Consider the following 21,612-nt stretch of genomic DNA (forward strand, 5'->3'; position numbering starts at 1 on the left):
GGCACACAAGGCAACAAAAGGCAGGATGGAAAGCTAGCATCTTGTCTCCATTCTATGTCTGTCTCTTTTACTTTTAGGTCTATTCTTTGAATGACAAGGCAGTGGCTATCTACCTAGGGAAGGCTTTAACCCAACGGGAAGCGTACATTATCTGCCATTATCTCTGTTGCAAGCATGTTAATAGTTTAATGAGTGTCTACCTAGGCTATTTTGTCTCCCTTCAAAGCTGAAGACATAGAAATAAGTTATTGTCCAAAATACATTATAAAAGCCGAGTCTTAATTACAGTAGTTATGTCAGAATGAAGCAGATTAAGATCACCTATCTAACTGTTGCTTTTGTAAACGGTCAAGTAGATAACAGCTAGTTCTCAAGTGGCCAGTTGGTTTTGTTTCTAGTCTAGAGTTAACTTTTTTCCCCTAAAGTGTGTGCGTGAGGTGTATGTGTACACCTAAAGTGAGGTGTACACACACACACACACACACACACACACACACACCACGATGTGCTCATGTAGAGACTACAGGAGAACTGCTTTCAGGAGTCCATTTCTCTCCTTCTGTCGTGGGGTCTGGGATGAACCTCTGGTTGTTAGGGTCACACAGCAAGGACTCTTACCTACTGAGCCATCTCACTGGCCCTAGGTAGCTCTTAAACACCTTTATTTAAGGGGGCTTCGTGGAGGTGAGGATCTAGAATAATCTGGTTTTCCAAAAGAGGCAGCAGCGCGGAGTCATGCAGAGTGCAGGGAGACAGTAGCCCTGAGGCCATGATCTCAGGGCTAACGTCTATTCTAGTGTACTATGTAAACATAAATGTACCAAGAAGATCAACTTCAGCATGCACTATGTTTTAAAAGCTATTTTAATGAAGTGGCCAAAGGTTCGTCACTCAGTTGTTTTTAGGAACTGTTGGGCTTTTGCATCAGATCTGCGCGCTGTTCATGGGCTTCTTAGCTTCTCCCATTGAATCTTGGCTTTTTTTTTTTTCTGAAGATTTGTTTGTTTATTTAATGTATGTGAGTGCTCTATCAGCATGCATACCTGTATTCTGGAAGAGAGCATCAGATCACTTCACAGATGGTTGTGAGCCACCATCATCATTGCTGGGAGGACCTCTGGAAGAGTAGGCAACGCTCCTAACTGCTGAGCCATCTCTCTAGCCCTACATCTTGGCTTTTTAAAATTCTTATTTTTTTTATGGGTATGGGATTTTTGCCTACATAAGACAGAAGAGGATGTCAGATCCCCTGGGAGTAGAGTTATAGCCAATTGTGGGCTGCCATATGGGTGCTGGGAATTGAACTCAGAACTTCTAGAAGAGCAGCCGGTGCTCCTAACCAGCGATCTACCTCTCCAGGCCTGAGTCTTTGGTTTGTACTTCCTGCTTACAGAAACAGGAGGATGCTCCAAGACATTAGGTGATCAACTCTCAAGTGTCTTCATAGCTGAGGCAGTAAAGTTACTGCCAACCCAGAAATGGAGCGTGTTTGGAGTCTTCCTTAGGAGAATGTCACACATCTTGGAGTGTTTCTTCTGACACTTTGAGCCTTTGGGACTAGAGGGAAAAAAGTGCCTGTGTCGTCTTTCTTAAACAGGCTCACAGGATTTCAAGAAGCCAGAGAAAACTATATAATTAGATATTGGAGGAATGACAGGAAAAAGACAAATGTTAACAAATAAATATTCTAAAGAAAAAAAAAAACCAAGAGGACATTCAAAGACATAAATGCTGGGAAGACAAAATAATAGACCATTCTGATGGTCTTACCTAACCCAATTACCTCTCAGGGTCCCACCTCCAAATATCATCAACTTACGACTTTGAGGACTAAGTTTCCAATGTTTCTATTTTGGGGGTACATTCCAGCCATAGTTTGTGTCTCAAATTCATGTCCCCCTCACACGCAGAATGAATTCAGTCCATTCCCCGAAGTCTTGTCCCAGCACTAATTCAAGACTCCAGTGTGTTCAGTGAGTTGGCTGTGGGTGAGAGACTCACAGCCCAGTTCCCTGAGGCGAATCCTCTCTAGCTGTGAGCCTGAGACTTCAAACAAGCTATCTGCAAGTATAGTGGCAGAACAAGGGGGGGACAGACCTTCGCATTCCAAAAGAGTATAGCAGGGTGCGGTGGGAGTATTGGTTGGCCTCAAGCAAACACAAACTGGGAAAGTGACAGTAGAGCTGTGAAATCGTCTACTTGGACTCCATGTCGCTCATCTTGGGCACACTGGTGGAGGTTGGGCCCCCCTGACCCCGGGGAGGCTTCCACCCCCATTGTGCTGGGCTCAGTCCAGGCAGAAGCAGTTTGGAGTCTCATATTGACAGTTCTCCCTGGCAGGGGCCAGTCTCTGGTAGATCTATAGTCCCTGGGTCTAAAGGTGGTTCTGTTCCCATGCCTGCACTCAGCACTTCCCTAATGCTTTCTGCACTAACCCTGCCCTTGTGCCAAATCTCTACTTGGCCCTCAGATAGTCAGCAATGTCCCTTGGAGGCTAGGTGGAGGCAGCTATGTACCCACAGTTCTTGCATTGTGCAGGCTTGTGGTCTTAACACCATGGGGATGTGGCCAGGGCTTACTGCTTATACCTTCCCTAGCAACAGGGCCAGTTACAATGGATGTACTTCATGGCTGGGGTGGTTGAGGAACACTGTGTCCGAATGCAAGGGGACTTGGACAGTGAGCCCACGGTGGAGCACTCTAGGCTGCCTGGCCCCGGATCCACTTTTGCCATTTTAGTGCTCGGGCTTGTGGTAGGAAGGTGGCCTCAAAGATCTCTGAATGGCATTCCATTGTGCTGACGACTAGCGCCAGGATCCCTTCTAGCTCTGTGATCTCTTTAGCAAAGGTCTGTTCTCTCCTGCACATGCTTTCTTTTTTCTGTTCTGCTTTTAATTATAAATTCTTCCCCAAGTTCTCTCTTTGCTACCTCACCTCACTCATGGTTGGACGTAGCCATGCTGAGGCCTGAGTGCAGAATGCTCAGGCACGTCTTCTGCCAGTTCTCCTCGTGCGCCACTCTCACGTTCCCCAGTGCTATGATGGCTGGGTCAGAAACACAGCATCATCGTGATCTTTGTGTGTTCGGTTCCTAGTGCTTGTCCCCTGTGTAGCAGCACTTTGGACATGATCACACACACCCTCTAAGGATGTGGAGAACTTTCTACAGTTTCCTTTCTGAAACCTTCTCTGGGATTGCTCCATTGTTCCATCTAGTGCAACCTAGGCTTTTCCTGGCATCTCCAAATTCTCCTAGCCTCTACTTGTCCAGTTTCAGAACTGATGCCACTTAATAAAATATCGAAAAATTGCCATTAATTAGTTTTAGACATTAAAAATCAAATTGCCAAATTAATTGGGGGCACTTGACACCAAGCCTGACAACCTTAGTTTGATCCCTGGGTTCTATATGGTGGAAGGAGAAAAACTGTCCTCTGACTAAATGTCTTCAATGTCATGTTTGTAGACATGTAAACATGTACATGCACATGCATGCACACACACATGTTTAAAATGCAATAATCATCTTTAGTTGGTAAAATGCAAAGAGCTTAGATATGAATACCTGAATTCAGGTCCCCAGTGTGCACACAAAAGCTGGGTGTGGGGCTGGAGAGATGGCTCAGCTGTTAAGAGCACTGTGCTTAAGAGCTCTTCCAGAGGTCCTCAGTTCAATTCCCAGCAATCAACGGTGGCTCACAACCATCTGTAATAGATTTGGTGCCCTCCTCTGGTGTGCATAAAGATATTGTACTCATAAACATAAAATAAGTCTTTTTTAAAAAGCTGGGTGTGGTGGTATATGTCTGTACTCTAGTGCCGGGGGCACCGATGTGTGGATCCCAGAAACTCAGTGGTCACCTTCATAGCTGCAAGAGAGAATGACAGGTTCAGTGAGAGACTTTGACCCAGAAAAGGAAGAAGAGGGGGCTGGAGAGATGGCTCAGGAGTTAGCACTTGCTGTTCTTGCAGAGGACCTAGGTTTGGTTCCAAACACCCACATGGTACCTCAGAACTGTCCCTAACTGCAGTTTCAGAGGGACCAATGCCCACTTCTGACGTCTGTGGGCATGAAGCACACATGCATTACATAGACATACATACAGGCAAAGTACTTACATTCATAAAATAAATCTTTAAAAAATTAAAATTAAAAAGATAGATACAAACTTGTCCTTTGATCCCCATATTCACTCTATGGCGCATGGATGTGCCCTTCACATCACAAACTCACACACATACACATGTACGCACACAAACACAGCTCACACTGATAAAAACAAAACAAGAAACCAAGTAGAGGATGACCCAGGAAGTCAACCTTTGGCCCCCACAAGCTTCTGCCCACACATAAACATGCACCTATATGCACACATGCACGCACCTATTTGAGCTTATACATTTAACACACACACAAAATAAAACTAACCAGAGGCTTACCAACTAAAATGGTAAGGGAACCTGTTCCTGTTAAAATATTAACTCCTGCAGTATAAATCCCCATTAACTGCACTAACCTACAACATGTTTGTTGATTTAACTTTAAACCATGCTTATGGTTATTCACATTAGAAAAAGATTTGTTTATTTATTTATTTATTTATTTATTTATTTATTTATTAAGTATACAGTGTTTTGCCTGCATGTACACCTGCAGGCCAGAAGGCGGCACCGGATCTCATTATAAATGGTTGTGAGCCACCATGTGGCTGCTGGGAATTAAACTCAGGACCTTTGGAAGAACAGGCAATGTTCTTGACCTCTGAGCCGTCTCTCCAGCCCAATTATTCACAATCTAAAATGAAATCTATCTAGAAATTCAGTTAGCATAGAATAAAATGTTAACATAGAATAATAATAACACAGAATAATAAATAGCTAGCATGTTTATTGTTGGATAAGGATACTTCCCTTGGCCCCCTACAAGATATTAAACCCAAGTTTTCTATTACAAATATGTAATATTGTAAGACATGATGGAATCCTGATTGTATCAGCTGCATGAGAGCAAAGCATCAGTTATCCCTACAGATCAGAACTCTTGCTGCAGAATGTCCTCACAGAGGGTGAAGCTGGGATCCTAAACCACTAACTTTCAAAGGCTACTATATGTAAACTCAGGAACTGATTTTCTCCCATGTTTTCATGTTACCTGCCAGTGACATGCTCAGGGGAAGACCTTCTTCCTTCCAGGGGCATGATTAAAAAAGGATGGGGCCACAGAGTTACTACCTGACTTCTTGCAGGCCTAAAATTTTGCGAGTGTAAAACACTGGTTCCTTCTTCCTTCTGCCTTTCCTCCCTCCCTCCCTGTGTGTGTGTGTGTGTGTGTGTGTGTGTGTGTGTGTGTGTATGTGGTGGGGTGGGGGGGTAGGAGGGCCGGGGAATTGCATTTTAGAGATAAAATTCTCTGTGTAGCCTTGACTGTCCTAGACCAGGCTGGCCTCGAACTCAGAGATCCACCTGCCTCTGCCTCCTGAGTGCTGGGATTACAGGCGTGCACCACCACCTCTGGCACTCTCTCTTTTTTATTTTGGACAGGATTTCAAGTAATCCAGGCTGGCCTTGAACTAGCTTTGTAACTGAGGATGCACTTGAAGCCCTGATCTTTCTGTCTCCATCTCAAAAGTACTGAAAATAAAGATACTTGCTCCCACTCTGTTTATGTCAGTGGAATCACGAAGCATTGTTGATCTGTGTTTTATTTAGCAAAACTTCTGAGATGCTTATGGTTGTTGCATTGATTAGTAATGTTGTCCTTCTATGTGGTGTCGAAGATCAGACTAAGGCGTTGTAATTGTGTGTGTTGGGCGAAGTGTGCACCACTGAGCTACACCCTCAGCCTAGGACACTGTCTATTTTACAGATATACTTTAGATTGATGGGTGTTTGGGGCCATTTTTAGTTTGGGGTTCTAATGAATAAAGGTGCTATGTATATTTTTTGTTCAGGTCTTTTTGTAGGGAAAGCTTCTGCTTGATAAAATACTTAGGAATGAAGACTGTATGTGGGAACACAGATGGATGACTTGATTGAGTAGATAAACTCTTCCACAGGGCCTTTTGTGCCCTATCTCCCCAGCAATTAGCATTGGCAACCTTTAATTTTAGCATTCCAGTGGGTGGGTGGGGAGCATCTCTTACTGTGGTTTGAATTTGCATTTCCTAATGACTGACATTGTGGGCTCCTTCTTAAGGGCATATTGGCTTTTGGCTTTTGTGTATTTTCTTTTGGAAAGCATCTGTTGGGGAATGTGGGCTGTTGTAAGGCCTTGTTAGGATCATCTCTCTTCTTTGTTCTGCGTAGTGCAGTGGATCTTTATTCTAGCTACAAATAGTCTGTCAGTTACAGGTCCTGGAGACACCGTTCTTTCCACTCTGTGGCTTGTTCTTCCATTTTTGAAACAGCATCTTTGGATAAGAAGCAATTTTAATTTTGATGACATCTGACCTATTTATTTATTTATTTATTTATTTATTTATTTATTTTAGTATACAATTCTTGTCCAAGAAACTTGTGCCTGCTCATGTCATTCAATTTGTCCACACTTTAGAGAGCATATATGTGGTTAATTTGAACTATAGATAACTATGAACATTTTCTTCTAGAAGCTTTTCTATCCCAGAGTTGACAGGTCTATGAACCATCTCAAGTGTATGAGGGAGAAGGGGGGCGGGGAGGAGAAGGTAAAGCCCTTCTATTTATACAAGCACATATCCAGATGTTTCAGTATTATTTGTTGAAAGGACTGCTTTTCCCTTTTGATTGGCTTTGTTGTCAATGCCTGTGTTGAGAATTGACTAATTGTGTGTGCATGGGCACATATGTATGCATACACACACACAAACACACACATACAATAAATACATGTAATTTAAAATTCTGTTATAAGGACTGGGCGTGGTGGTGCATGCCTTTAATCCCAGCACTTGGGAGGCAGAGGCAGGCAGATCGATGTGAGTTCAAGGCCAGCCTGGTCTGCAAAGTGAGTCCAGGACAGCCACAGCTACACAGAGAAACCCTGTCTCAAAAAACAAAAAACAAAAAAATTTTCTGTTATAAATTTACTTATTAATTCTCACAGGTTCTAAATAGATTCTGTGTACAAAATCATGTTATCTGCAAGTATATAGCTTTACATCTCCCTTTCGGATCCTTTTGCCTTCCTTTTTCTTCCTATATTACACAATACAGGACTCCTAGGAAAACACCCAACAGATGTAACCAAAGCAGATCTCCTGGGCACCCTCCTGCTTCTGAAAACCACTCACTGGTGTTCCTCATCAGGCTGAGAAGGTGTCTCTTTGGTCCTGTTTGGCTGAGGATTGGTGTGGCGATTGGACATCAGGTGCCAGGTTCTGTTTCTGCATCTCTTGTGATGCAGATGATCTTGTGTCGTCGGTCCTCGGTCCTCAGTGATCTGTGTGCAGTGAGAAGCAGCAGCTGCTCCGGTTACTGCACCACTTGCGTCTTAGGACTTGTATGCTGTGTTGACTTGCCCTGCCCAGCCCACTGTAACAAAGCACTGCACACTGAGTGACTTGTCAACAGTAGAACCTTAGTTTTCACAGCTGTGGGGGCTGGGAAGTCAAGGTCAAGGCAGGTTCCATGTCTGGCCAGGTCCATTTTCTGACTCATACACAGATGTTTTTACTATGACATTGTGCAACAGAATAGACAAGGGAGCTGATGCCTCTTTCATAGGACATGAATTCCAGGCATCGTGTGATATTCATTCATTCATAAAGACTCCACCTTCAAGCTAGGCAGCAGTGGTACACACCTTTAATCCCAGCACTTGGGAAGCAGAGGCCAGCAGATCTCTAAGTTTGAGGACAGCCAGGTCTACAGAGTGAGTTCCAGGTTAGCCAAGGATACACAGAGAGACTCTGTCTCAAAAAAACAAGAAAAAAAAAAAAATAAAGATTCCACCTTCATGACATCTTCACCTTCCAAATGCTTCACTTCCAAACAAAAGCACATTGGGAACTACATTTCAAAATAAGAGTTTTAGAGCCAGCAAGGTGCTTGGCACATAAAAGCACCTGCTATAAAGCTTGAGGACCTGTGTTCAGTCCCCACAACCAACTCAAGCAAGTTGTCCTCTGACCTGCATATGTGTGCTGTAACACATTTGTGCCCCCAACAATAAATAAATATGCAAATAATTAGAATAAAAATAAGAATGCTAAAGGCATATCAACATTCAATCTCGGCTGGGGATAATGGCACATGCTTTTTGTTCTTTTGTTTGTCTGGTTGGTTGTTGGTTTGCTTTTTGTCTTTTTGGTTTTTGAGTCAGAGTTTCTCTGTGTAGCCCTAGCTGCCCTGGTCCTTACCCTGTAGACCAGGCTAGCCTCAACTCAGCGACCTGTCTGCCTCCTAAGTGCTGGGATTAAAGATATACACTACCACTACCCACCCAGCTCTAGGCACTTCGGTTTTTAGGTTTTTTTGTTTTTTGTTTTTTTTTTTTTTAGTTTTATTTAAGTATGTATTTTATGTATTTGGGTATATATGCATACCAGAAGAGAACAGTGGACCGACCCCATGTGACTGCAGTCAAATGGGGCTACAGTTGCAGATGGTCATGAGCCACCATGTGGGTACTGGGAATTGAACTCAGAACCTCTGTAAGAATAGCCGGTGCTCTTAAATGCTGAGCTATCTCTTCAGCCCCAATGGCACATACTTTTAATGTAAGCACTCAAGGGGCAGAGGCAGGTGGATCTTTCTGTGAGCTCAAAACCATCCTGGTTTACATAGGATATTCCAGGACAGCCGGAGCTACATAGTCTCACCCCCACTCCCAAAAGCCCAAACATCTAATCTCTAGCAGTTATCTTTCTGAGTTCGGTGTATCTTCTTTCTCATGTAGTTTCATTTTGGTCCTGTATATAATTTAAAAGTGGCTTTCAAAATTCACAACCAATGAGATATTTTCTTTTTCCTTTATTATTGACTGAGACAGTGTCCCTTTCTCTTTTGGCCTGTTATAGACCTTGCTATGTAGACAAGGCTGGCCTTGAACTCACAGAGATCTGCCCGCCTCAAGCTCCCAGCATTTACACTCAATTTGGTTGTTGCTATAATTAGGTTTACATATGCCATCTAGAGAGTTAATTTTCTCTGTCCAGCCTGCCTTTTGCTCTTCTGTGCCTCCTCTCTTCTCTTTAGATGATTCATGAATCTTTAATACTTCATTTTGTTTCTTTTGTGGATTATTTTTTCTTGAGCCATACATCTTGGTAGAGTGAACATGTGGGTTTTCTTCCCTCCTTCCCTTCCTCCCTTCCTTCCATTCACCTATCCCTGTAGAGTTCTGTTTAGCAGTCGTTCGTTGCATACAGCTATTTAAATAGTAGTTAATGAAAGGTGAGATAATAAGCCGCTGTTTCATCTTCTACCCGTATTGTACACATTTAGGCCTAGGAACAGGTGGATAAATTAGGATATTGGTTTAGGAACACTGACAGTTTTAGTAGTTTAATAGGATATTCGTAATAAAATGTAAGTGACTGACAGTATTGAGAACATTCTAGGGAGGGAGTCAAGGTGGGTGGGATGAACAATTCTGTCTTTGAAGCTCTGAGAAAACATTTGTAAGTAGGTCAGGATTCTTTATTTGATTGTTTTGGGCTCACTCTGTAGCCCAGGCTAGCCTCAAACTTGCAGCCCTCCTCCTGCCTTACCCTCTCAAGTGCTAGGGCTACAAGTGTGAGCTACTGTGCCCGGCTCACATTTCAGGCTTTTAGTTTAAGTAAAGGGTCTCTTATCTAATCACCATGGCAGTGTTACTCAGTAAGAATACAAAGCGCGCTGCGTGACCAGAGCGGGGGGTCACACTCTAGGCCGTTGGTTTCAACCATCAAATGCTGTGACCCTTTAATATATTTCCTCATGTTGTGGTGACCCCCCAACCATAAAATTATCTCTGGTGCTACTTGGTGACTATAATCTTGCCACTGTTTTGAATTGTAATGTAAGCATCTGATGTGCACGGTACCCACTGCTCTAGGCTGATGGAAAGAAACCCCAGAGGGAGCTGTCACCGAGCACAGGCGAGCATTATGGATGAGTTGTTCCAGAGGAGTAGATGATTCTCTTAGGCAGGCGTTACTTATAGATAATTGACAAACTTGGCTTCCATCCGTTTACTCTTAAATGACTTAAAGTTATTGGAAGGTTTTATCTCGAGCTCCGCTCACCCATTGCTTTTATGGCTTACCTTTATTTTATCCCGTTCTGTTCTTGACCCTCTTCTAGGCATGGGAGACATAGGGACAAGTAGAAGTTTGTGTTCTGTTCATTCTGGAAATGAGAGACGCACAAACAAACAAAGCCCTAGCTGGGCTTTCTGAGTACAGAGAGGCCCTGAGATGTGTGGGAGGCTGAAGGAGGCACGGCACCACTCTCCTGTGCCTTTGCCGTACTTTGCATGCCTTCCCTTTTTTTCTGCCTTGTCACAGTACGGGCCTTCCATGGTAACCTCCCTGCTCGCAGTCAGGAAACTTGGACCTCATTTGTATGACTTCATGCTTTAAGAGAAATGGTGACTCACATTGAACAATTCCTTTCCAAATTAGCCTTTAAAACAGTGAGGCAGGAGAAAAGCCTCAACTGCAGAAATAGTGTATGCTGCACATTAGTCTGGGCAATCCGGGGAAACATGAGGAAGAATACAGTGACAGAAGACCCCACCACCTGTGAGCAATTGTCATTAGCCTTCATTTCTACCATTGCATGTATCCCTATAGGCATGCAAATACCAAAGAATAGAGGGAAATAATTTCATGTAATTAAGATTCTAATATATATGCTATTTTAAATGTCATTTAAAATACATTTAGATGGGCTTAATTTCACCTTTTAAAGATTAGCATAAAAAAGAACTTTATAGAAAGGATCTTTAAAGAGGCAGTAATTACTAAGTGGTAAGAATTACTAAATGTTCACAAAAATGACATAAAACATTGAGGTTTTAATGATTTTAAAAGTTATGTTACTATGTATTTAACTTTTACAGCTTACTGTGACTTGTAATAAACCAGCCTGCCTCTGTCTTGGGCTTAAAAGCCATCTTATAATAAAACAAACTAGTTTCATTAGATCTGTTTCTTAAGGATTGGACTGTGCCCTACCTATAACCTTAGCTACAAATGGTTCTGTACTGTCTGGTCCAGGAATTGACAACCATGCCATCGTTCCAAAAAGTTGTTATGGCCACCTTGCAACCATGTCTCTGTTTCAGGAGGTTGTTATGGCCACCTTGTTCTGCTTCTGTAACCCCACCTATTTGTCACCAAATCCCCATTTGGAAACATCCGCTCCTGGGCTATATAAACCTTCATCTTATCTTCCCCATGTCCAATGCTGATCTCTTGAACCCCAGCTTATGGAGAGACAGCCCATGTACATGATTTTAAAAGCTTGCTTTAATTAATTTGACCATGATTTGGGTTAGTGGTCTTTCTCATCTGTGGGATTAACACTTGCTGTGAGGAATGAAAAGTTAATGCTTTCTCCCCTTTCCCCCATGTTGCTCTTTAGTTGTGGTTGTGTTGTCATGTGTGTATACCTTTGTGTTACCTAATCCAGATAGGTACTTGTCCAGTATTTAAATGGATTCTGTTCTAGCCAATGTCTTCTGTATCAGAATCTCTGGCTTCTAGTCCTTGACTTGTCTTTTGCACAGTTAGTCAGTTTGCTCATGAGTTGCCAGGGCCACTGCTGAAGTCTTCCATATCTGCCTAAGCTGAACTCAGTCACACACTCCCCCATTGCTGAAGTTTCTGTTTCCTGTAACAGTATGGTTTTAAATGAGGTTTAAAAACAGACAAATTGGTTCACGCTCTTGCTAATTTATAAGAATTTGTATGCGCGTGCACACACACACACTGGGGCAGGTGGAGGCCAGGGGACAACTCTGTAGTGTTAGTCTCTCCTACTTTTATGTCAGTGATTAAGCGCAGGTGGCCAGGCTTGTGTGGCAAGTGCCTCTACCTGCTGAGCTGTGTTGTCCATGCAGCTTTACTCTTTATTGCTATTTTTTCCTATTTTCATTTTTGCCTTTTTGAACAAGAGCTGTAGTTCTCAAAGTGTATTTGCGAGTTTATTCTGTGGAGCTGGGGTGTGAGAACTGAGGAGAGGTAACTAAGCATCCCTGCTTTCCATCCTAGAGATCATCGACGACCTTGCCAACCTTGTGGAGAACACAGATGAGAAGCTCCGCACCGAAGCCAGGCGAGTGACCCTGGTGGACCGAAAGTCAGCTTCCTGTGGTAAGAGATGGCCGTCGCTCCAGCTGCCTGTGGCTTGCTTTTCTGCCAGTACTCCATGTTGCTTCTGATACCACAAAGAGGAGCCTGGCCTTCTAATGCAGCAATCCCAACTGGTGAAGCATCAAAATTGCTAAAAGATGCTTATGTCTTATTTAGACAAAATAAAACAGAGCTAAGGTTCTTGAATTGGGAGACTTATCTGTTTTATAGAAATGAACAGTTTGGGAGCTTGTCTAACAGTTTGTGGGTAAGCCTTGTGTGTCTTCAAGGCAGTTTTGTTTCCTTTCTAATTTTCTTTTTTTTAACCATAAGCTTAATTAGTGAACTCATTGTAGAACAGCTAAGGGCAGCTTCCATCTTGAAGTATCCTGTGTTTGGTACTTTTGTCTCTGCTGAGTCACTTTAGTTCTTGATGCATGTAAAATAGGGATTCGTATGTTGATATAAGAGGCTGCCTGGAGACTTAGAATGCTGATTTCCAGACCTGCAACCTGATGCTCCCACTGAGGCGGTGTAAGGTAGAGGTGATCATTGTTCATTGCGATGACATGTCAGCCTTGGTGGCTCATACTTTTGATCTCAGCACTCAAGAGACAGAGACAGGAGGATCTCTGTGAGTATTAGGGCATCTGGGGATGTGTTGTAAACCCTTGTCTTGAAAAATAATAATAAGTCAGGCCTCTTGGCGCATGCCTTTAAGCCCAGGAGGTGGGAGGCAGAGGCAGGTGGATCCCTGTGAGTTTGAGGTCAGACTGGTCTACACAGCAAATTCCAGAACAACCAGGGTTGTTACACAAAGAAACTGTCTTGAAAAACCAAAAGAAAAGAAAAGAGGAAAAGAAAGGTAATAATACAATAAAGAAGAAAGAGGTAGCAGTTCAGATGCAGGGAATTTCATCATTGCACAGTATTTTTGACACAGTTTTCTGTGAAATTTGCACTTCTCTTGCCTGTGTGAAAGGTTGACCCAAGGTGAGTGACAAGGAGCCACGGCGGTAATCATCAGCTAATATTTATTCAGTGCTTTGTCTCATAAAGGTACACCAGATCTACTAGGCTATTATGTTTATAAAAAAGAACTACAGTAAAAGTTGCGTGATCTGGACACACACTTGGTTCAACATTTGTTTGTTTGTTTCATGTGAGAAGTATAGCGACATCCCATCCCTGTACAAGTAATCCTGACAAGGTTGTCCACTTCTTTTATAAGTAAACCAAGGCCTATCAAAGTCGGGTTTTTGCACAGATCAAATCATAAGAGGTGGTGGTGAGAAGGAACCCGCATCTTTTATCTTCGAAGCTTCAGAATCTAGGCATGAAGGACAAAGTCCTGGGGGCAGAGATTTCTTAAGAGTGGTAAGGTAGAAAGGACACTTTTCTGTGGCAGGAAGCAGGAAGAAGTCCCACTGTAGGGGCAGCTGGTGGCCGCGCTGCAGCCCACTGGTGCCAGTGAGGCGGTCAGAGGAGCACTTCCCACAGGACTGCACTTCCTCTGAGACTTGAGAACCCAAATCTACCTGACATCTCTTCCTGTTTCTCCCTTCCCTGGGAACTTGGTAGAAGCCTGCATGCGTCCATGATCATTTGCATTTCAACACCTGCACAGCCAGCACCACATAGAGGCTGTCGCGGCCAAGTTCTCCTGCCAGCTTGAGATAGAGCCAGGTGCTACTTGGGCCACAGCTGCAGTTGTCTCTGTGTGCCTTTATGGCTGAGTCTGAGAAAATACTTCCCTAGGCAGTTTGGTTTGGTTGTCTTTGAGCGAGGAACACCTTCAGTGAACTCTGACTTGAGGCTTTCTCTTTCTCAAATGCTTTGTGTTTTCCTAAGTCAGAGTTGTGGCGGGTAGGTGTTGCCCTTAAGATCTTTTTCCTCTTGTTCCAGCACAAGAGACTGGACTCAGGCTTGAACTCATGAGCCTCCTGTGTCCACCTTTGACGTGTTGGGACCACAGGTGTGTACCACCATGTCCAGCTTATGTACTGCTGGGTACTGAATCTCGGGCTTTGTGTGTGTTATGCAAGTGCTCTGCCACCTGAGCTACACCCCAGCCCCATCATGCTTCTCTCTAGTGGCACGGTCTCTTTAACAATCATAGCTGCTTTATCTTTACACTGGCCCAGGCCCTCTTCCTGGCCAAGCTTTCTATGTTCACACTGTTCTTCTTGCTGTCAATTTGACTACAAGCCAGGAGGAGCAGCCACACCACTTCCTGCATGTTGTACTGTTTTGTAACCAACTCCACCAAACAACTTAGTCGTCTCCTCTTCTCATTCACCCTCACTGGAATTCTGTGAAACAGACAAACCGAAGGCAGATTTGCTACCAGAGTCTGCCGGGAGCGGCCTCGGGTGTAAGTCTCCTCCGTAGGACCGTCTGCAGCCTCATGAGCCCTGCCTTCACTCCTTCACTGTCATCAGCACTCTACTCACCCCAGACCCCACCAGGACGGCTCATTCTGTGGCGTTCTAGGCCTTCGTTAACTGGCAGCACCAGACTCTGATATGTTCGTCTCACAAACCAATCCCTAGGCCTGAGACCCACTTGGTCCAGCCTCTCAGAGCAACAGCTCCACGCAAGCTTTACGTGGTAGTTATTTTCAGCTCGTGGCTATGGGGACAGTCCGGGTGGGGGCGGGGACCATGACGGGGGAGCAGCTCAGAGTTTGGTGGCAGGAGCATGAGGCTGTGTGTACCCACCCACCTCCAGACAGAGCAGGAGGCAGAAAAGAGGGAGCTCTGGTCCTCCCCGTCCCAATTTAAACCCCAAACATGAAGAGTGCCACTGTTCACCTCTCTCTGCTTCCTCACCCGCTGATGGCCAAAAGCGTGTCCCATCGCTGTGCCTTCCTCAGGTATTCAGTCACAGCAGTGAGAAAGTAACTCAGAAGCCCCCGTCCCACGCCCCCGAGAAGATCGGTTTTGTCCTGGGAGATGGCACAGCGTACATAAAGGCACTAAAGAGCAGGAGTTCAGACCATGAACTCAATCTGCTTAGACCAGTAGTACTTGGCTGATGAGACATAAGTACAAAAAATGGCTTTATATTTATTTTGTATGTGTCAGGGTGGGTGGGTGCCTGTGGGACAATGCATGCGTGGAAGTCAGAGGACACTTGTGGACGCAGGTTCTCTTTCTCCACCATATGGGTCTTAAGAATTGAGCTCAAGCCATGGTGCTTTGCAATGGGTACCTTCACCACCTGAGCCATCTCACTGGCCCCTCGACTTAACATTTTGAACTGTTTATTTACTTTCATTTTGTTGTGTCTGAGTGTTCCCTGCATGTACATATGTATGTATACCATATGCATGCCTGGTGCCCATGAAGGCATCAGATCCCCTGGGACTGGAGCTACAGATGGTTGTAAGGTATCATGTGTGTGCTAGCGACCAAAATCTGGTCCTCTGCAAGAGCAGCCAGTGCTCTTAGCCACCAAGCCTTCTCTCCAGCCCCTCAGTTTTGCTTTTTAAATTAAAAGCAAAGTACCTAAATAGAACAGAAAACTATAAAAAAAAAAAAAAGTAATATCAATTATTTGAAAAGGTACCAAATTGGGCTTCTATAAATTGAAAATAAATGACACTAAAAAATAAGTGTACGTTTTTGGTACCAGCAAAAGAGAATCAACCAGAGAACAAATCAGAGGAAGCAAGCAAAACCCAACTATATTCTGTTTTCATAAGGGCTAGTATCAAATGCTGTGGCCATTAATTTTCAGCCTTAGTACAATGGCATCAGTGAAGCAAAGGGAAGGTCCCAAAGCCTCAGAAATAGCAAAGAAAGAATGACTCGCTCTTCTCAAATGCAGGGCTGAGTTTTCTATGTAAATATGAACACATGCACACTGGCAAGGTGTGTGGGGCTTGGATATTAATCTAATCAGCTCACCTGATTGTGGTTCACGTGGCACTCCCAGGCTGTGTAACTAGGAAGTGGAGAGTGAGGTGTGGGGAGCAGCCAGCCCATCATCCTTTTCCTCAGAGGCGTGCAGAACTAGGCTGTAAACCATGAGATGGTTTTGTTTCCCCTGGCATGTACGTATCTCCCATGCCAGCCTGACATATCAGTCATAGATGCCTGAGCAGGGAGCGACATTTTAGTTATAAATACAGCCCAGATCACAAGGGGCCACACAGAAGGGTCTGGTGATGAATTTGTTTGTTCACTTGTTAACAAAGGGTTCAAGCACTTCTTTGTGGACCTTTCACTCCAGAGCCTGCGCTTGAAATTTTTTACTGAGATCTTTGTGTGTTTTGTTTCCCTCCCTCTTCTTTTCCCAGCCTCACCCCACCACCACCCCATCCCCACCCCATCCCCATGATAACATCAAGTGGAAAATAATGCTGCTTTTCCCCCTAGATTGTAAAGGCAAATTAGACTGATAGGTTCCCCTGGCTCCTCAATATATTTTCAGATCTGTTTCTTGTATTAGAGACATTTACATAAAAGTGGGATCTTTGTAATTGCAGTTTAAATATTCACTGTGGCTGATCCTCATTAGAATTCAAAATAGAACCTTGTCTGAGTCTGAGGAGAGAGCCAATTGTGAAAGCCCAGACTAAGAGTTCTCAATGACTGGAGCCTTGCTTCTCAGCGTATTGACCATTACGTAATGTTGTCTAAGCACACCCATTGTGATTTCAGTGTTCCTGTAATGCAGCTGGAAATCAGCCCTGCCGACCTTGCACAGACACCATGCCCACCTGGAACCACTGGGTCCACCTCTAGCTGCCCTGGAAGTGCAGCAGCAGGGTCACAGGCACAAGCTGTGGAGTCCAGTGTGGGTGGCCACTCCTTGCAGTCTGGGTGACTAGGAGTGTTGCTTGCCCACTGTATGTCTCTTTCCTTCTCTGTTTAAAAGGAAAAAAAAAAAAAAAAAGATGGAGTAGCAATGGCAGATGAGCATCCATGACTGAAACTTCAGACCATGAAGTGCCCCAAATTCCCAAACTTACAGAGTACTGACATGATGCCACAAGTGAAAAATCTTACACCTGGCCTCAGGTGATAAGTTGCTATCAAAATGCAAAAGTTACCTTCGGGCTGTGTGCGTATCATTCGTATAGAACAAGTGCATTTTGTGTTTACAGAGGCTTCTTTTCCTCAGAAGATCTCATTATGTTTTTGCAAATACTTTAAAATACAAAAGTACAAAAAACCTGAAACACTTCTGGTCCCAAGCAGTTTAGATAAGGGATGGGATGTTCAGCCCACAGCCTCCCCGTTATCCTGTTGACGCAATGACAATAGGTCAGGTGCCCCGGGGATCAATACTAGTTGATTCTCAGGGTCAGCTATGTTAACCTGTTGACTTAAGTTGCTTGGTGACATAGGTAAGACTTGGAGACACTTACATCTTTTTGAAACCAGCACAGAAAAGTCTTTAGGAAGAGCAGATTATAAAGGGATATCGTAGAATCATGAAAGTAGCAGTCTTTTAAGTAGAAAAGGAAGGTTTTGTTTTGTTTTGTTTTTTATGGAATTTTGAAACTTTGTGACTGAAATAATTATTAGCCCTGAGGTTTGTTGGTTCGGCCTCTAGTGACTATATTATGTTGATTGTAATGTTTGGCCTACTTATGTTCACTTTTTTGAACCTTATAAAATAATAAGCGGAGTGAGGAGAGAACCCAGCAGTTAAGAGCACTGGCTGCTCTTCCAGAGGACTGAGGTTTGATTCCCAGCACCCACGAGCACTTCACGGCTGTCTGTAACTGCAGTTCCAGGGAGTCGACATCCTCTTCTGGCCTCTATAGCACTGCACAAATGTGATGTCCTTACATGCATGCGAGCAAAACACATACATTGAAACTAATTAAACAGATAAACAAAGCCTAAGAAAGTGGATTCTCTGTTGTACAGCTTATTAATAGCAAACCTCAGAACTGCTTGGTTTTTTTTCAATAAATTGTTTTACAACCCCTCCCACAGACATGAGCAACTAATTTAGAGCAAGGAATAACTGAGTGGTTTCTCTTATTTATCTTAACTGTTTATCAGAAATATCACTTGACTAATGTTTCTTTGCTTTTTCTTCTTCTTATCATAGTTTGTTGAGATAAGCTAGTGAAATTCCTCAGTCTCTGTTTTCTTTACAATGTGGGAAGTGCCCAGGCCACCACAGTGAGTGTCTGCCTTCAGCTTTCTGGGTCATTCCTTCTCTTCTCTCAGCTCTGCACAGTTGCTGATCATCACCTGTGTGCCAGCCGCCAGGCCAAAAGCTGAAATTAAAATGTAGGACTTAGAGCGTGTGCTTGGCACACCTGAGGAAGACACTGGTGACTGGGGGAATGCCACAGAAGAGGCCCATGTCTGCCTGGGGCCCAGGGGCTTCCAAGAGTCCACAGCTCTGGAGCAGACGTCTGGAGAACAGGTAGAGGCATCTGCTGACGATAAACCAAAGCCGCTGGCTCTGTAGACCAGCTCCCCTGAAAGGGCCTGTTGGGGAAGGAGAAGCCTCTTTACCCAGCCAGGAGCTTGAGCCTAGGTGTTAGTGGTGAGTCAGTGCTCAGAGTAGTGGGTGTGGCCAAGGCCTGAGTCAAGTGACAGAACCCGGTTTCTCCATGCATTGCACCACAGCAACATAGCATACCCCCGCCTCCCCCCCCCCCACACACACACTTCTCTTATTACCAAAGGATGCAGTGAGGCGCCGCATGCAGTGTCCTGTGGTCAGGTTGTTGTTCCCACCTGTTCCCCATGCCACCCTCACCTTGGTCTTTCCCTTCTTTTTCCTGATTCTTTTTCCTCACGCCATTGCATGCCCTTCCACGCCCTTCCTCCAATGGGTGTGGGCAACAGTACTGCCTCTCACACCTGATTTCGCCTGAATGCCCAGGCCTGGGTCTTTAGTGCCCAGCCAGTCCTCATGACCTCACCTTCTCTCCGTCCCTCATGCATGGACTTGAATTCTCCCCTGCAAGTCCGTTCCCTCTTCCATCTTCTTTTTGCTGCTCTTGAGCAGGGTCTCATGTAGCCGAGGCTGGCTTAGGACTCACTATTGTAGCTGAGGATGACCTAGGCCTCCCGCCTCAGGCCCCTGAGTACTTAGATGATAGGCATGCTCCGCCACACCCATGTTCCTATTTTTTCCAAGCTCCACAAAGTTATTTCAACCCTTCAGGAAGCAGAGAGCAAATCTTCCTGAGGGAAGCAGGCAGCTGGGCTTACTGGCAGTGTCAATGTGGAGTGCAAAGAGTTGGCTCTTTCCAAGGGAGAGGGAGGCTGCTAGACCATCTGGTTGTGTCATTGTTGTCTGCTGGGTTTTTTATTTGTTTGGTTTTTTTTCAGACAGGGTCTCTCTGTGTAGCCCTGGCTGCCCTGGAGCTCACTCCATAGACCAGGCTGGCCTCGAACTCTGAGCTCCACTTGCCTCTGCCTCCTGATTGATGGGATTAAAGGTGTGAACCACCACGCCCAGCTGTTGTTGTTGTTGTTTTATAAGAGAAACCTGAAGTCTGGCTCCTTAAATGAAGTTTCCCAATATTTCACTGTTGACAAAAAGTTGACACTTTAAAAGGTACCTTATATTCCAAAAAAGCATGCTCACATGCCATGTTGGGATCTCTCTCACACCTGTGCGGTCAGCCCCTCGGCCTGCGCCTGTGCGGTCAGCCCCTTGGCCTGCGCCTGTGCGGTCAGCCCCTCGGCCTGCCCAGTCCAGCCCAGGTCTCTCCACATCACTTTGTGTTCTCTTTGTTCTGCTTCTCGTGAGCTGTCACATTTAAGTGAAAATAAACAAGACAAAGAAATCGCTTATTTGGCACAGGAAAAAAATTGCGTAATTTTGGTGTTGCTGGTGGCCTCTGGCTTGGGGCTTCAGTATATTAATGTAGCCACTGCAATTGCAAAATTAATAAGACAGATTCCACTCCTGAAGGAGTTCTTTTTATATATATATATTCTCTTTTTTACTCAGTTTGAAACTGTCCCACACCTTTCTAGAATAGTCTAGAAAAAGAAGACTTCATTATGGAAATAGCAAGTGGTAAACGTACATATTGAATAATAGGTGCTCTTCCATGCTCACTACATGGCTGTTGCTTGGTAGTCATTTCAGGAGCTAAATGACCAACTCAGACGTTCCCTGTTCTTGACCCTTATGTACTCTGCCCTGAGTCTGCAGTACTCTGGAGTTTATGTAATGCACATCAATTACTTGTAGCCAGAATGTCCTTTACAAGTAGCCATATTGCTGTTGTCTGCCTGGTTTTAGGTTCTGACTGGAGGAGCCTGTTTCTTTTCTCACAGTATTTATTTAGGGAGTGAGAATAGGAGCACTAAGTTCAAATGCCAGTGCCGCAACTGAATCGGGGCAAAACTAAGCCCTTGAGAGAAGTGCAAAATTGGAAAACCTTTACTTAATAGGAGGTGACTGATCGGGCCTGACAGCCCCAGAGCTGTCGCCATGGCTGCCTCAGAAACCTCCATGCGACTCAGGGTCTGCTGGAAGAGGCACTGGCTTTTGTGCTGTCATCAAGGGGTCAAACTTAACCACAAATACAATCATTTTTAGATTATTGTCCTTGCTTGATGTGGTGTGGAGCGGCAAGGCATGCTTCCTAAACGCAATTTCTGTTCTTGCTGAATACTAATCGCACTGCACGGGCCTTGACTGGGACATAACTGATATGTGTATCGGTATGCACCTCTGTGATCCATGTGCGTTTTCTCGTGATATTTGTTCACCCGCTTTCCCTAAGGAAGCAGCTCCCCCTGGGTGAGGTGACAAGTGTCAGTAGTGTTGGGACAGAGTGTGTCTTCACACTCGGATGCAGATATCAGATACCAGTTCTGCTGGTGGGATGGAAGAGCAAGCAGCCCCAACACTCCGTGCCCTGTGCTCTCCCAGCCTGACCTTCCCATTGCCCGGGTCCACTTTCTTTTATATTTGTAAATTGAAATGAAGAATTGGATTCTAGTTGTGGCTGGAATGACCTAAGCTGGAGAAAGCCTGAGGGGCCCGGACCACTTTGTCTTTTCATATGTAAAACCAGAGGCTAGACTAAATGGTCATTGTTCCGTCCAGTTGAGTGACTTTTCTTTTCCATATTGCCCTACTCCACCTGTCCTCACAGCCCTGTGACTAGGGCTCATGTTGGTCAGTCCTTCATACCTGGTGGCCACTGTTGTGCTTGCTGTGTTTGTCAGAAAGACTCAAAGGCATTATATAATAAGAAAGACGGGAAAGCGTTTGAATGGAAGATGAAGAGAAATTTGGGTGAGCTTAGGACAGGCAAATAAAGGGCTGGGATAAAGGATGCTACCCTGGGCTCTGCACGCATAAGCAGAAATCGCTTGGCTCCATCTCTCTAGCTGGCACGATGGCC

At 44.5% G+C, this 21,612-nt stretch overlaps 1 protein-coding gene across 1 annotated transcript in view; it reads left to right on the forward strand.

The window, feature by feature from the left end:
* The window catches only part of Stx8 (syntaxin 8), a 229,475-nt gene that overhangs the window by 124,736 nt on the left and 83,127 nt on the right, over nucleotides 1–21,612 (forward strand). The window contains exon 7 of the mRNA XM_051168484.1: nucleotides 12,180–12,281. Coding sequence (XP_051024441.1) covers nucleotides 12,180–12,281 — 102 coding nt within the window. The remainder of the gene's footprint in view (nucleotides 1–12,179; nucleotides 12,282–21,612) is intronic.

Source organism: Acomys russatus, chromosome 25 (genome assembly GCF_903995435.1).
Source record: "Acomys russatus chromosome 25, mAcoRus1.1, whole genome shotgun sequence".
Lineage (NCBI taxonomy): Eukaryota > Metazoa > Chordata > Mammalia > Rodentia > Muridae > Acomys > Acomys russatus.